This window comes from Schistocerca serialis, chromosome 2 (genome assembly GCF_023864345.2).
Source record: "Schistocerca serialis cubense isolate TAMUIC-IGC-003099 chromosome 2, iqSchSeri2.2, whole genome shotgun sequence".
Taxonomy (NCBI): Eukaryota; Metazoa; Arthropoda; class Insecta; order Orthoptera; family Acrididae; genus Schistocerca; species Schistocerca serialis.
In genome coordinates this window covers 917,456,364-917,472,190 of record NC_064639.1, presented here as the reverse complement: position 1 = coordinate 917,472,190, position 15,827 = coordinate 917,456,364, and the positions used below count along the sequence as shown (strand labels likewise).

At 41.6% G+C, this 15,827-nt stretch overlaps 1 protein-coding gene across 1 annotated transcript in view; it reads left to right on the top strand.

The window, feature by feature from the left end:
* LOC126456517 (juvenile hormone acid O-methyltransferase-like) overlaps nt 1–15,827 on the top strand; it is a 63,108-nt gene that overhangs the window by 43,570 nt on the left and 3,711 nt on the right. Inside the window, exon 7 of the mRNA XM_050092265.1 lies at nt 11,809–11,974. Coding sequence (XP_049948222.1) covers nt 11,809–11,974 — 166 coding nt within the window. The remainder of the gene's footprint in view (nt 1–11,808; nt 11,975–15,827) is intronic.

The following is a 15,827-nucleotide window of genomic DNA, read 5'->3' as shown; positions in this document are numbered from 1 at the left end:
TTCTCAGCACAAGCAACGACTTTCTGTAATAAAATGTATGCCAAACTGATAACTGTTTCAGAGAACAAAATTTATAACAAATAGATGAAAAGATTTGTGAACATTAACAAGAATACTCATTAGACAGATAAATTATATTTGTTAGACAACTCTGAAAATTCCTGTCCTTTCATCCTGGCAGGGTCACCAATATGTACATTAGCTGTCATGTTGTAGCTTTGAAGTAAGTCTTCCTTAAAAGTTCCCTCTTTCCATCATGAATATTCACCCAGGAAATAATATTATGATGTAGCCTGACTACCATTCGAGAATAGCTCAACACAAGTACACATACTAAGCAAAGAAGTAAAATCAGTTCTCATAATTTTTTATTATTTTGTGATGAGTAATTTCCCTATCACTAAAACTAACATGGGATCCTAGAAACATTTCCTACGTTACGCCTTATAGGCAAAGCAGGTGAAAAGACCATGCTTGGCTCTTGTTAACAAATCAGAACGCTTTTCTATAGAGAAGCAGAGAGCATAATATTTTACAAAATACTGCATGGACACATGTCAGTACCACTAATGATACAAGGTTCTAGATGTAACCTTACCTTTGGGAACCTGAAATATGTCTGTTGGAATACTGCAACCAATCTTTCTCTTTTGAAGAACCTATGTCTTGTGAAAATAATTCTTAAAGAAACAATGCTCATCTGATGGGACATGATCATAATTAATTACCTTTATTGCACAACGTAAATAAACTTTGCCTCATGTATTTCAAGGATAAATTTGTTATATCTTAGGATTATTTAAACACACAAGATATAAAATTAATACTCTTACGAGCAACATCACAGTTAACATCACAAAAGCATATGGTACTCATAGCCACAATAAGACATTGACTTCATCTATATAGTATTTGTGGCGCTAAGAAAATTCCAGAAACGATTGGTGAAAAACAAACCTGCTGCTTAACTCAATTACGAATCAATGTGCAGTACACAGAGATCGAAAACTGCCCCAAGTTAATCGTAATTTATGGTCCCACTCATGCCGCTTCCTTCCAAAGTAACCTACTTCCCCAGTAAAAATCACCAAGCTCAAGTTAGAGATACTTATTATCTTACGTGACAGCACAGGTGCATGAAGAAAGATAATATACAGTTCTCAGTATAATTTCACAATTAAAAATCCAAGGCTGCATTCCTGCACCATTCTGCTTCCTTCTCAGTATAATTATGAGCAGCCCTGCTTATTACCACATCATTACATACGCAAGAAAAAATCACACCACCATAGCCAGAACAAAACAAAATAGCACAAAGAAAGCTTTGTTCCCTTCAGACTGGCAATGCATGAGGTCAGTACAGCTGCCTTCAGCTCTCATTGGCCGAGCCTACACTTGCCTCACATACCTTAGTTAACACAAACCAGCACAGCAGAAGCAACTACACATATAATCGACCAGTGGGGACAGGTATGACAGCAGAGACTGCTCGTTAGTAGAAAACTTCACACTGGCCATCACATCAGGCCCTGTCACGTGAATGTGTATTTACACTGTCCATCGTCACATGTCATGTCACGTCAAGTCAGTTCAGATTGCATGATCTCAGCTCTCATGGCTGTCATCAATTGTTTTCAGTAGATAATATATAGCAAAAAATAAGAAAGAATGGATAAAGAATAATTAATAACATAACTGATAGCAACAATGAAAACCACGACCTAATGAAATCAGGATGAAACGAAGTGTGGGGGACGAGAGCAAGGTTGAGTGTTGGGAAGAAGTGACCTGAGGTCACATGGTCAACAACGGACGATAACGTCAGCTCTCTCAAAACTTTGTACCCGAGAAACTTCGATGTTGCCATGATGTGACGTGATGAGATGGCCAGTGTGAGTGCTATTATTTGAAGTGGAACACTTTAACATGAGATGACATGATGGCAAGTGCGACTAGGCCTTAAGACGTGCTTGAAATACGATGTTTGGAAGTTGACAAATCATAAGACAACTTTCAGACACTATGTGAATGGTCGACCTAAGTTCAAACAGTGTTAATGACTGTGGGATCAAGTGTTCCCCTGATCTTATTAAGTGGCCCCTAAACTATCAATAATACTGGGCAGCAATACTGTGCAACATATTAGCAGCTGGTTCCAGACAATGAATCGATATGGCACAATATTGGTGTCAAATCTCGGATGTGCAAACATGGCAAATACTGATGCCAGCTCTTATTTGAGCTGGTTTCGCACTCATACAAGAAAAGAGGAAGCGTAGACGAATGAAGGAGTGATATAATAAGAGAGGACAACTGACACATGTAAATGTACTAAGTGATTTGACAATAAGCGAGCCAAATGAGTATCGGAAATTTCTGAGGATGGATGCTCGCTCATTAGATAAACTGTTTCACGTGATTACATCTATAATTCTAATTACATCTGGTTAGTATTTACTTATTTACATCCAGTTTTGAAAACAAAAAGTACACGTAATTTTACTTAAATTACGTTAAAAAATTTCGTGCCCTTGCATAAAGCTCAAGGCTTCAACGCACCAAAGTGGTAATTCCAGTAGCTCGGTATCAGCAGTCTCGCTTTTAGATGCACCCGTAATTCTTTTCAGTTCTTTCCTATAATTTGTCCACAATGAATTTAATTTCTTTATTAAATGAAGCTTATGTGCTCCCAGGTACGTTTCCCTATATTTCGACAACAACTGATAGAACTGCTTCGTTTTCTCATGGTGACTGGTATGTTCGTTCCATTTATGTTGAGATTTGATGAACAAAATATTTGTTTTGTGTGTTGGCAGTGAGTTAATGTGTACAGACCTCTTTACCTATTATATGTATTCTTAGGTATCTACGCTAGATTTTGTGTTGTATGCTTTTGTGTAGTATGCCTTTGCAAACTTCCAGGAGCAAATTAAATATAATAAATAAAATCTATTTTCGTGAACAGTATTTCTCCGTCTATATTATTTTACTGTACAGATATATAATTCAATTGTTTATGGGCCTAGGAAGACCGAAGTGAATAACTTAAACCATTAAATTGTGGTATACTTAATATCAATCGTGAGCAGTTTATAACCTACAATACTCGTATTGCAACTGTGCAAACAACTTATGCCCACATGAGGCAGACTGAGATGTTTATGGGTCGAGATAATTATGCTGCTTGGAAGACTGCAGTAGAAGCTTATCTGCAGTTGGACGACCTTTCGGATGTCATTGATGGAACCTTGAATTCCCACAGATTCAGATTTCCAGAACAAAGATCGTAAGGCAAATTCCAAATTAATTCTTCAAGTCGGATCATGTTAATTACCTTCATACAGAAAAGGCCAGCACGCCAAAGGAAGTATGGGACAATCTAAGAAGAGTGTTTGAAGACGGAAGGTTGACTAGGAAAATGGATTTGCAAAGAGAGCTTATCACCACACGTCTAGACGGGTGTAAAAATGTTGATGAATATGTGAACAAAATCTTATTCTACTTTGAATCGTATAAGAAATATTGGATTCGACATTGCTAATAAATGCATTGGTACCTTGTTACTAACGGAGCTACATGCTAAGTTCTTTCACATAATAAAAGGGCTAGATAGTGCAAGTAAACCAATCACAGGCGACAGCGTAAAAGTCAAGGTATTAAAAATATATAAAAATATTCTTCCCAGGACATAGGAATGGCTTCGTATCGAAAATACAAAAAAAAAAAAAAACCTGTTCGATGTTATAAATGCTAAAAACGGGACATTTTGCATCGCACTGCACGGAAAAACGAGTACACAAGAAAAAAAGTCTTGTTTCAAAGGGAACAGAAAGGAAAGCAAACAGTAAAGGTAAGGCACTGCATATTATTCATGGCAATATTCGGAGTAACAGCGAAGGTTAGTTCCTTGATTCTGCCGTGTTTATGAACATAACCAAAGGCCAATGAGTTTTATACGATGTTTCACCTAAAACATACAGTGTTGGTCTAACAGTGGTTGGTTCTCAATTACAATGTGAATGGGAAGGAAAGACAAACTTTAATTTTAATGATAAAGCAGAATGACACTGTATTACAGCCAGTAATGTACATTATATTAAGATTTTCCTTCACTTAGTGAAGCAGTGCATAAGGGCTACAAGTTAATATTTTTATTTTGAATGGTGGAGAAATAATTGATCAGAGGAGCAGTGTGACAGCCACAGATAGCAAAGAAAAAGTTATTTATAAATTATATGTTCCTGAAGTTTGAAATAGTTATTCAATACATTCCGCAAACAGTTTTTTACGGCATAAAAGACTGGACATCTTAATAGGAAAAGTCTGGCCTTGTTAAAAGATACGGCAACAGGTTAAAAGGAATATGTGTTGTAACTAGCGTTGTGAAATTTGTATTGAATGAAATCAAGCCAGATCACCGTTTGTTTGCTAAGACCCTACAATTAATCGTTGGGTTGCAGTTAAAAGAACATTTAGATATTTGAAGGGAACTGGTGATTACCAATTAAGTAATTGTAAGACAGTGAACTAGAACTTGGAATGTTTCAAGGCAGCTGTTTCAAGTTGATGGGAGGATTAACATCGTGGCCTTGCAAGAAATAAACAACAGTGGTTTTGATTACTGTTGAGGCTCAGAATACGGCATTCTTTTTCATCATACCAGAAGTGTTATGGTTAAGAGCTCTAATAGGTGAAACTGAGCCACATACGATTATTGAATCTACCGAAGTGTTTTCCGATAACAAGAGAACTATCACGCTAGATCAGAAGCAAATAACAAGTGTACGATTCAAGCATATTGATACTAGGCACCATTTTACTAGGTATCGCTAAAACAGAAGGATACCGCTATAAACTGTTTGTGTACGGAGGAAGCAGGTGCTGATTTATTGACCAAGGCTCTCAGTAAAGACAAAGTCCAGGAACTGGGAAAACTGTATGGTTTAACAACATAGAGTACCATGCGTAGTGCTCTGAAATGATGTTGTTTTCATGATTATTGTGAGCACATAAAAACATTTGTTCTAGAGACGGTGCTGAAATTTCGTGTTCTAAATATGTGTTATGTGTGTCAGCACTGAGTTGATGTGTATCGACCTCTTGCCCTAATGTATGTACTCTTGGTATATATACACTCCTGGAAATTGAAATAAGAACACCGTGAATTCATTGTCCCAGGAAGGGGAAACTTTATTGACACATTCCTGGGGTCAGATACATCACATGATCACACTGACAGAACCACAGGCACGTAGACACAGGCAACAGAGCATGCACAATGTCGGCACTAGTACAGTGTATATCCACCTTTAGCAGCAATGCAGACTGCTATTCTCCCATGGAGACGATCGTAGAGATGCTGGATGTAGTCCTGTGGAACGGCTTGCCATCCCATTTCCACCTGGCGCCTCAGTTGGACCAGCGTTCGTGCTGGACGTGCAGACCGCGTGAGACGACGCTTCATCCAGTCCCAAACATGCTCAATGGGGGACAGATCCGGAGATCTTGCTGGCCAGGGTAGTTGACTTACACCTTCTAGAGCACGTTGGGTGGCACGGGATACATGCGGACGTGCATTGTCCTGTTGGAACAGCAAGTTCCCTTGCCGGTCTAGGAATGGTAGAACGATGGGTTCGATGACGGTTTGGATGTACCGTGCACTATTCAATGTCCCCTCGACGATCACCAGTGGTGTACGGCCAGTGTAGGAGATCGCTCCCCACACCATGATGCCGGGTGTTGGCCCTGTGTGCCTCGGTCGTATGCAGTCCTGATTGTGGCGCTCACCTGCACGGCGCCAAACACGCAAACGACCATCATTGGCACCCAGGCAGAAGCGACTCTCATCGCTGAAGACAACACGTCTCCATTCGTCCCTCCATTCATGCCTGTCGCGACACCACTGGAGGCGGGCTGCACGATGTTGGGGCGTGAGTGGAAGACGGCCTAACGGTGTGCGGGACCGTAGCCCAGCTTCATGGAGACGATTGCGAATGGTCCTCGCCGATACCCCAGGAGCAACAGTGTCCCTAATTTGCTGGGAAGTGGCGGTGCGGTCCCCTACGGCACTGCGTAGGATCCTACGGTCTTGGCGTGCATCCGTGCGTCGCTGCGGTCCGGTCCCAGGTCGACGGGCACGTGCACCTTCCGCCGACCACTGGCGACAACATCGATGTACTGTGGAGACCTCACGCCCCACGTGTTGAGCAATTCGGCGGTACGTCCACCCGGCCTCCCGCATGCCCACTATACGCCCTCGCTCAAAATCCGTCAACTGCACATACGGTTCACGTCCACGCTGTCGCGGCATGCTACCAGTGTTAAAGACTGCGATGGAGCTCCGTATGCCACGGCAAACTGGCTGACACTGACGGCGGCGGTGCACAAATGCTGCGCAGCTAGCGCCATTCGACGGCCAACACCGCGGTTCCTGGTGTGTCCGCTGTGCCGTGCGTGTGATCATTGCTTGTACAGCCCTCTCGCAGTGTCCGGAGCAAGTATGGTGGGTCTGACACACCGGTGTCAATGTGTTCTTTTTTCCATTTCCAGGAGTGTATATATGCCATATATTCTGTGCCCCATTCTAGGTGTAGTAGGTCTTTGTAAATTACTGGGAATACATCAAATATAATAAAAATCTGTTCCTAAATTGTGTTTCTTCATCAACATTATTTTACTGTGTAAATATGTAATGCAACAATTAAGTACTTTGTGAGACTGGAAACCACTAAATACTTTCAATAATAAATGTCCGTTCCTCTATTTCGAACCCATTTCCATTTCACAAAACATCAAAGTGCGCAAAATAAACAGCTTGACAGACTGCGCTGACTGACATATAGCATTAGCCAGAGACATTAGCATTAAAATCTAATTTCAGTAGACCCGTCAGTATGCCGTATAATACATTTCACAACTTTCAATTTTACCTACATACAGCCAATAACATTGGGCAATATGAAATAATGCATCATTCCCTGACATTTAGTTCCCACAAGTATACCGTGAAAATATTATTGAATAATACGTATACGTGCATCCACAAATGTGCTCAATTACGTGAAATACACTGACATTTAACATAATCTTGTAAACATACCAGCCTCAAACACATGTACACCAGCTGTCAGATTTGAATATTACGAGGGCTACAGTTCTCGCCCGGTCAGAACAAAGCACACTTATAATAGGTGTGCGAGCAAACAGTGTAATGGTTTTGTAAATACGAGTTCATTTCATAAAGTTATTTATGTATTACGTCAGTAACATGACTCTACACAACGCGGTTAATCCACTGAATGAATGAGAGCAAGTATGGCTATTATTTTACTAAATAGTAAAAACGTTATAGGGTACATTTATGTGTTTGTACTGTTGCAGTGACAACACTACCATAAAAATCAAATAAAAACAGTCTCGATCGCGTTTCCAGATTTTTCATACCGATCGCTGTGCTCCAACTACAAAATGCTTTCTAAAATTTTGAAAACATTGTCGTAGATTGACTAAATATTATGACTGGAGCAAATTTTGTTTTAACGAGAAACTAGATTGACAAAATATTATGACCGGAGCAAATTTTGTTTTAAAGAGAAACCAAATAACGTACTACATTACTTTTCCAGCCAGGAGCCTTATTTACAAAGCAGCCTTTTTCAAAAATCTTCGCTTTGACTGCAGCTCACGCCGATGCAGTGTTCCAAAATAGTATGGCGAGTCTGGTATTGGACGATAATATGCTGAAAATGTTTTTAGGTCCGTTATACATCTGAGGTAGAGACAGGACTCCGATACTGGCGCAGCTGTCGGCGTGATCTCGATGTCGTGGAATTGCAGGGCCAGAGTATGCATAACTTGAAACATGCGAAGATATGTTCGTATATTGTTCTGCTCAGTGGAACTTGCGATACAGTTTCAGTTCAGTGATTTATACGACACAGTTTTAGATTTACTCACATAAAAGTTCAGTCTTCGAAACACTCAAACGATGTACCACGCACACACATTGTTCCACCAGTGGCCTACCGATTTGCGCCCAAAAACTGTCTCAGTTTACTCAGAAATAAAAGTGCAACACACAGTTCACAGAATATTACTCGCTCTCTTTCTGCAGTTCCCATGAATACGCGCACGTATTAATTTAAATGATTTATCCATGACTTAACGCGCGAAAACCAACGCACCAGACTTGCCACATGTCAGCAGTCCGCGTTCTCATGTTACTCACCGCCCTACAACTCGACTGTTCAGTCTCTACAGGGTCATTTTTTTTCCACCGTGTACAAACTCAGAGATTGGTCGTTGAGAGGATACGGAACAAAAAAATGTCTAATGAAATTACGTACGGAAGTGCATGGTTTCCAGCTAGAGATCATTTATTCAATCATACGTTGATACAGAGGCTGAGGTCTGATACGCGATCCTTTACCATCAGCCACAGTTACAGCATGCATGGTTTTCTCCTAGAGGGTGGTACAGTTCCTCAGATGTCATGCCCTAGAGCCCTCTCCTGCCATAGTAATTGGTAACGTTGTGTCCGATTCACTTCTCTATGTGATTCACGTTGTAGTGGATGTGACACAGTGTTGTACACAATGGTTCCGACATAGCGATCACTAGCATAAAGGCAAATGGCAACGTCGGGGAGGGGGGGGGGGGGGGGGGAAGCGGCAGCAAGGTTGTACCAGGAGAGCTATCCTCACCGACAATAACCACAGCATTCAGTTTTTTACCATTTCTCTGATACAGGGTCGTTTCAGGAAACAGGAAACCATGAGGAACGTACCCGAAATGTTCGAACACCAGACTTGGAAGAAAATATGATTAACACACCAGGAAGGCGACCGCCGTGTCAGTACCTGGCGGTTTCCCCGCCAGTGCAGGGTACGCCAGACGACCGAGTGAAACTTTCTCCATGATAGTTGTTACTATCCTTATCACTTAAGACGTGTGCAGGGCGTTCTAGAGACAGACTTTCCACATCGGGAGCAGTTTCGTCACTGGTTTCTTCCCCAGGCAACCACAATTCTGGGATTTGTGTCGTCTGTCCTATTTTACGAGTAGTGATATGTTCAACTTTCTTATCAGTGATCTGTGCTATAATATGCAGAACCCCCATGGTATGGTGACAGCGAAGTATCAGCATCCGAGCAGCCTGAATGTGCGGGCCGGGAAATTGGCGATCGTCTTTTGGCACCAGTCTTCCTTCAGCGTCGCATAACGGGCCGGAATTATTGGCGTTTCTTGCGGGTGACTTTGCCTCCCTTACTGGAAGAACTGCCATTGATGATTCGAAGGGTTATGTGGTGGCTATGTGATGGTTCTCCAGCCTACTGGACGCATGTCAGTCGTGTCTTGCCAGATCGGTGGACCGGACGAGGGTGTCCAGTTGTATGGCCTCACGTTCACCGGATCTCAACCGGTGTGGTTTCTGGTTATGGGGCCATCTCAAAAGTATCCTGTACACAGAACCCATTCCAGATATGCAGACAAGGAAGGAGGATATTCATGCTGCCTTTGACACTGTTCGGATGCAGCCTGGCCCACGCGAACGTGTGAGACAGAGCATGCTACAGCGCGTATACAGGGTGTTACAAAAAGGTACGGCCAAACGTTCAGGAAACATTCCTCACACACAAATAAAGAAAAGATGTTATGTGGACATGTGTCCGGAAACGCTTAATTTCGATATTAGAGCTCATTTTAGTTTCGTCAGTATGTGCTGTTCTTCCTCGATTCACCACCAGCTGGCCCAATTGAAGGAAGGTAATGTTGACTTCGGTGCTTGTGTTGACATGCGACTCATTGCTCTACAGTACTAGCATCAAGCACATCAGTACGTAGCATCAACAGGTTAGTGTTCATGACGAACGTGGTTTTGCAGTCAGTGCAATGTTTACAAATACGGAGTTGGCAGATGCCCATTTAATGTATGGATTAGCACGGGGCAATAGCCGTGGCGCGGTACGTTTGTGTTGAGAGAGATTTCCAGAACGAAGGTGTCGAAGCAATTGATGGGCGTCTTAGGGAACACGGAACATTCCAGCCTATGACTCGCGACTGGGGAAGACCTAGAACGACGAGGACACCTGCAATGGACGAGACAATTCTTCGTGCAGTTGACGATAACCCTAATGTCAGCGTCAGAGAAGTTGCTGCTGTAGAAGATAACGTTGACCACGTCACTGTATGGAGAGTGCTACGGGGAACCAGTTGTTTCCGTACCATGTACAGCGTGTGCAGGCACTATCAGCAACTGATTGGCCTCCACGGGTACACTTCTGCGAATGGTTCGTCCAACAATGTGTCAATCCTCATTTCAGTGCAAATGTTCTCTTGACGGATGAGGCTTCATTCCAACGTGATCAAATTGTAAATTTTCACAATCAACATGTGTTGGCTGACGAGAATCCGCACGCAATTGTGCAATCACGTCATCAACACAGATTTTCTGTGAACGTTTGGGCAGGCATTGTTGGTGATGTCTTGATTGGGCCTCATGTTCTTCCACCTACGCTCAATGGAGCACGTTATCATGATTTCATACGGGATACTCTACCAGTGCTGCTAGAACATGTGCCTTTACAAGTACGACACAACATGTGGTTCATGCACGATGGAGCTCCTGCACATTTCAGTCGAAGTGTTCGTACGCTTCTCAACAACAGATTCACTGACCGATGTATTGGTAGAGGCGGACCAATTCCATGGCCTCCACGCTCTCCTGACCTCAACCCTCTTGACTTTCATTTATGGGGGCATTTGAAAGCTCTTGTCTACGCAACCCGGGTACCAAATGTAGAGACTCTTCGTGCTCGTATTGTGGACGGCTGTGATACAATACGCCATTCTCCAGGGCTGCATCAGCGCATCAGAGATTCCATGCGACGGAGGGTGGATGCACGTATCCTCACTAACGGAGGACATTTTGAACATTTCCTGCAACAAAGTGAAGTCACGCTGGTATGTTCTGTTGCTGTGCGTTTCCATTCCATGATGAATGTGGTTTGAAGAGAAGTAATTAAATGAGCTCTAACATGGAAAGTAAGAGTTTCCGGACACATGTCCACATAACATATTTTCTTTCTTTGTGTGTGAGGAATGTTTCCTGAAAGTTTGGCCGTACCTTTTTGTAACACCCTGTATACATGCCCTGAGGCACACGGAAATCATTTTCAACACATACTGTAGCTATGGCTGCATGCTGCAGCGTGCATTAGACCGCAATCTGTATAACACTGTATGATCGAATACATGGAAATCATGAATTTCCGGACATAAGTTCATTAGACCTTTTTTGTTCCGTATCCTCTCATCGATCAGTCCATAGACTTTGTACACGGGTGAAAAAAAATCACCCTGTGTTGTCGAAAACGGGCACTTTATAGCATAGATATAAACAGAAACAATGAAAAATTAATGTTCAGGTAGAACTACTATCTGAACGTCTTGTCGTTTACTACTAAACACAATGAATAAAACAAAACAATAAAGGGAAAAATTAATTATGTAGGCTCCCTAGAGCTATACCTTAAATTTTTTAAATTGTTTCGGTTTTCAATTAAGATGACTTGTCTGACACAGTATGTAAATGCTCTATGGATGAATAAAAACTAATTACCAGTGCCTCGATAGATAGTCTGAAGCATTGAACATACTGTAGAACATCCTCCTTTTCGAACTATATCTTGGTAAAATGCTGCTTTCGATATCTTAAACCATTATTCAAATATAATATTTGTATGCTTTGTGATTTTTCATCATAATCTAATATTTGCCTTTTTATTTTTTTAGATTTTATGAAGTCAGTATGTCCATTTCTGAACCGCGTTCCGGAAGACCAGAAGGATAATTTCTTAGATGATTGGCTACAGCGTATGGAGAAACTGAACGGATTATCAAAGGACGTTGGAAGCAGTGGAGAGCCGAAATACTACATCCACTTTAACATAATGGTGGCTATGGCCAGAAAACTGTAATTGGGAGTTTTGCACCACCGCTTGAACAAGAAACAATATTTAATAACGGAAATGACAAACAACACAGAGCACAAACAGAATTCCCCGGCTAGTCTGTTGTTAAGAGAGAATTAAACTATAGACATTTATATGTAATTATCTTCCCGTAAACTGTTTGGAAAATCCTCTCAGGTGTAAGTGGCACTATAAGAGTATCCTGATCTGTACAGTTTTGACGATACTCCTGTCAAAGATATTCCAACTGTGCTTGTGTTCCGCCTTTAATTATCAGGATGTCAACATGACACTTCTTTGCTCCCTTAATTCTTTGGTTTCTCTCTCACTTTAACATCAGAGTCATAAATGATTCGTTTCGCACCTCTGTCGAAATGAAGAACTACCAAAGGTTTGCTGCTTTAGTGTAAATACCACAACAGAAGCATAAGCAGGGAGCTTACCAATGGAATGGAGTGAAGTAACCGGACAGAGAGACTACTAAAGGTTTGCACCTTTAGTAGTTCCTCATGTCGACAATGATGGCGAAAGGAAATGTGTTTTTAAGAAGAGTTGTAATTTATGCCTTTACTGGTATTCACTGAGAAATGCAACTCAGATTATTACGAAAGGGGTTACTATTGCATGACTTAGGCCTATTTTCATGCCAAATTTTGTAAACACTGCAATACCAAAATTGCACCCCTCAAATAGTGTGAAGTAATACGGCGTGCGGAAAAGTAATGTCTCCGATTTTTTTATGTGAAAACTCTTAAAGATTTTTAAATAATCCAACCTTATGAAGATGATGCATCTTTATTGTTCATGCCTACATATTTATTTCTCAACGTAGTCACCATGGTGACGAACACATTTCTCCCAACGAGGGACATGTTTGTTGATATCGTCACTGTAGAATGCTTGACTTAGTTGACGGAGCCACGCCCTCACCTCCGGTTGCACCACTTCGTCACTATCAAACTGAAGTCCTCGAAAGTGTTCTTTAAGGTTTTGAAAGAGCTCAATATTGGATGGAGCCAAGTCGACATTGTATCGAGGACGGCCGTTGACAGCGAACCCAAGACGTCGGATTGTTGCAGATGTCGCAGCGCTCCTGCGTGGCCTGGCATTGTTATGCTGAAGGAGAGGGTGTTCGATATGCGGACAAACTCTTGGAATTCGCGCTTTCAGGTTTCTCAGTGTCTCGCAGTGCACGTAACACATCGCCATGCTTCATACTATAGTTGGAAGTCCTCAAGTGGCAGAGAGTTGCAACTTACGTCAGCGATGCGGAAAAGTCGACCGGCTAATACGCATGCCATGTAACTCCTGATATTGGATACAAAATAAAAGGATTCGGAGGCAATACTTTTCAACGCGCCCTCGTAACCGGATAGTGGTACTTGAAGTTAAAGGCGACCAGAAAAACAATCTTCAGCGAAGCCCTTTGTTGCCCAATATTTAATATCTATGCTTATCTAAATGTTTTCAGAGTGCGCAGTAGTGGCATGAAATTATTTATGTTTTTGAAGAAAGTGGCACTAGAAAACTTAAAGTGTTTACGTTTCCTAGCAGAATAAGCTGCAGAAGTGGCACAAAGGAAAATGACGTCAAACCTCTGCATTTGCATTATCGCAAATAATTTAAGGTACGAGGGCGAAAGAAATAGTTTTCTGAAACTTCCTGGCAGATTAAATCTGTGTGTCTGACTGAGACTCGAACTTGGGGCCTTTGCCTTTCGCGAGCAAGTGGTCTACCAACTGAACTACCCAAGCACGACTCACGACCCGTCCTCACACAGTTCTGCCAGTACCTCGTATCCTACCTTCCAAACTTCACAGAAGCTCTCCTGTAAACTTCTCAGAACCAGCACTCTTCGAAGAAAGGAAATTGCGGAGACATGGCTTAGCCACAGCCTAGGGAATGTTTCCAGATTGATATTTTCACTCTGCAGCACTAAGATTTTATAAAATTCCCGTCCGATTCCAGTTTTAATCTGCCAGGAAGTTTAATATCAGAGCACACTCCGCTGCGAAGTGAAATTCTCATTCTAAATTGTTTTCTGATTAAATAGGGTCGACAACTCAAAGTTATCAAATCAGGGCATTGCTTCACAAAAAGCAGAAAGCTTTTTTTAAAAAAGAGATTGACAGTTACCTATTTTAGAATCTACATCTTCATATACTTCTACATAGATACTCTGAAAATCACATTTAAGTGTCTGGCACAGGGTTCATCGAACCACCGTCACAATTCTCTACTATCCAATATCGTATAGCGCGCGGAAAGAACGAACATCTATATCTCTCCATACGCGCTCTGATTTCCCTTATTTTATCATGGTGATCGTTTCCCCCTATCTAGGTCGGCGTCAACAAAATATTGTCGCATTCGGAAAAGAAAACTCGTGATTGGAATTTCGTGAGAAGATTGCTGCGCAACGAAACACGCCTTTGGTTAAATGACACTCTCTCCCCTATTTCGCGATAATACAAAACGTGCTGCTCTTCTTTGAAATTTTAGATGTACTCCGTCAGTCCTATCTGGTAAGGATACCAAATCTCGCAGCAATACTCTAAAAGAGGACGGACAAGCGTAGTGTAGGCAGATCTGTTACATTTTCTAAGTGTCCTGTCAATAAAACGCAGTCTTTGGTTAGCCTTCCCCACAACGTTTTTTATGTCTTCCTACCAATTCAATTTTTTCGTAATTGTAATTCCTATGTATTTAGTTGAATTTCCTGCCTTTAGATTTGACTGATTTCTCGTGTAACCGAAGTTTAACGAATTCCTGTTAGCACTCATGCGGATGACCTCACACTTTTCGTTATTTAGGATGAACTGCCAATTAATGCACCATTCAGATATCTTTTTTAAATCGTTTTGCAATTTGTTTTGACCTTCTGATGACTTTACAAGTCGATAAACGACAGTGCCATCTGCAAATAACCTAAGACGGCTGCTCAGATTGTCTCCTAAATCTTTTATATAGATAAGGAACAGCAAAGGGCCTATAACACTACCTTGGGGAACACCAGAAATGAATTCTGTTTTACTTCATGACTTTCCGTCAGTTACTACGAACTATGGCGTCTCTGACAGGAAATCACGAGTCCAGTCATTAATTGAGACTATATTCCACAAGCACGCAGTTTCACTACAAGCCACTTGTGTGGTTACAGTATCATAAGCTTTTCGGAAATCCAGAAATACGGAATCAATTTGAAATCCCTTGTCAATAGCACTCAACACTTCATGCGAGTAAAGAGCTAGATGTGTTCCACAAGAATGATGTTTTCTAAATCCGTGTTGACTGTGTGTCAATAGACCGTTTCCTTGAAAGTAATTCGCCGGCCGAAGTGGCCGTGCGGTTAAAGGCGCTGCAGTCTGGAACCGCAAGACCGCTACGGTCGCAGGTTCGAATCCTGCCTCGGGCATGGATGTTTGTGATGTCCTTAGGTTAGTTAGGTTTAACTAGTTCTAAGTTCTAGGGGACTAATGACCTCAGCAGTTGAGTCCCATAGTGCTCAGAGCCATTTGAACCATTTTAGCCAACCTTGAAAGTAATTCATAATGTTTGAACACAATATATGTTGCAAAATCCTGTTTCATATCGATGTTAATTCTATGGACCTGTAATTTAGTGGATTAATCATACTACCTTTCTTGAATTTTGGTGTGACCTGTGCAACTTTCCAGTCTTTTGGTACGGATCTTCTGTAGAGCGAGCGGAAGTATATGATTCTTCAGTATGGAGCGGTTGCAGAATCAACAAATTGTTCATATTTCACAGTGGGATAATAAACATACTCTAATGTCAGTATGAGCAGAAAATAATACGAGATACTTCGAATTAGTAGGATGCAGTCATATACAG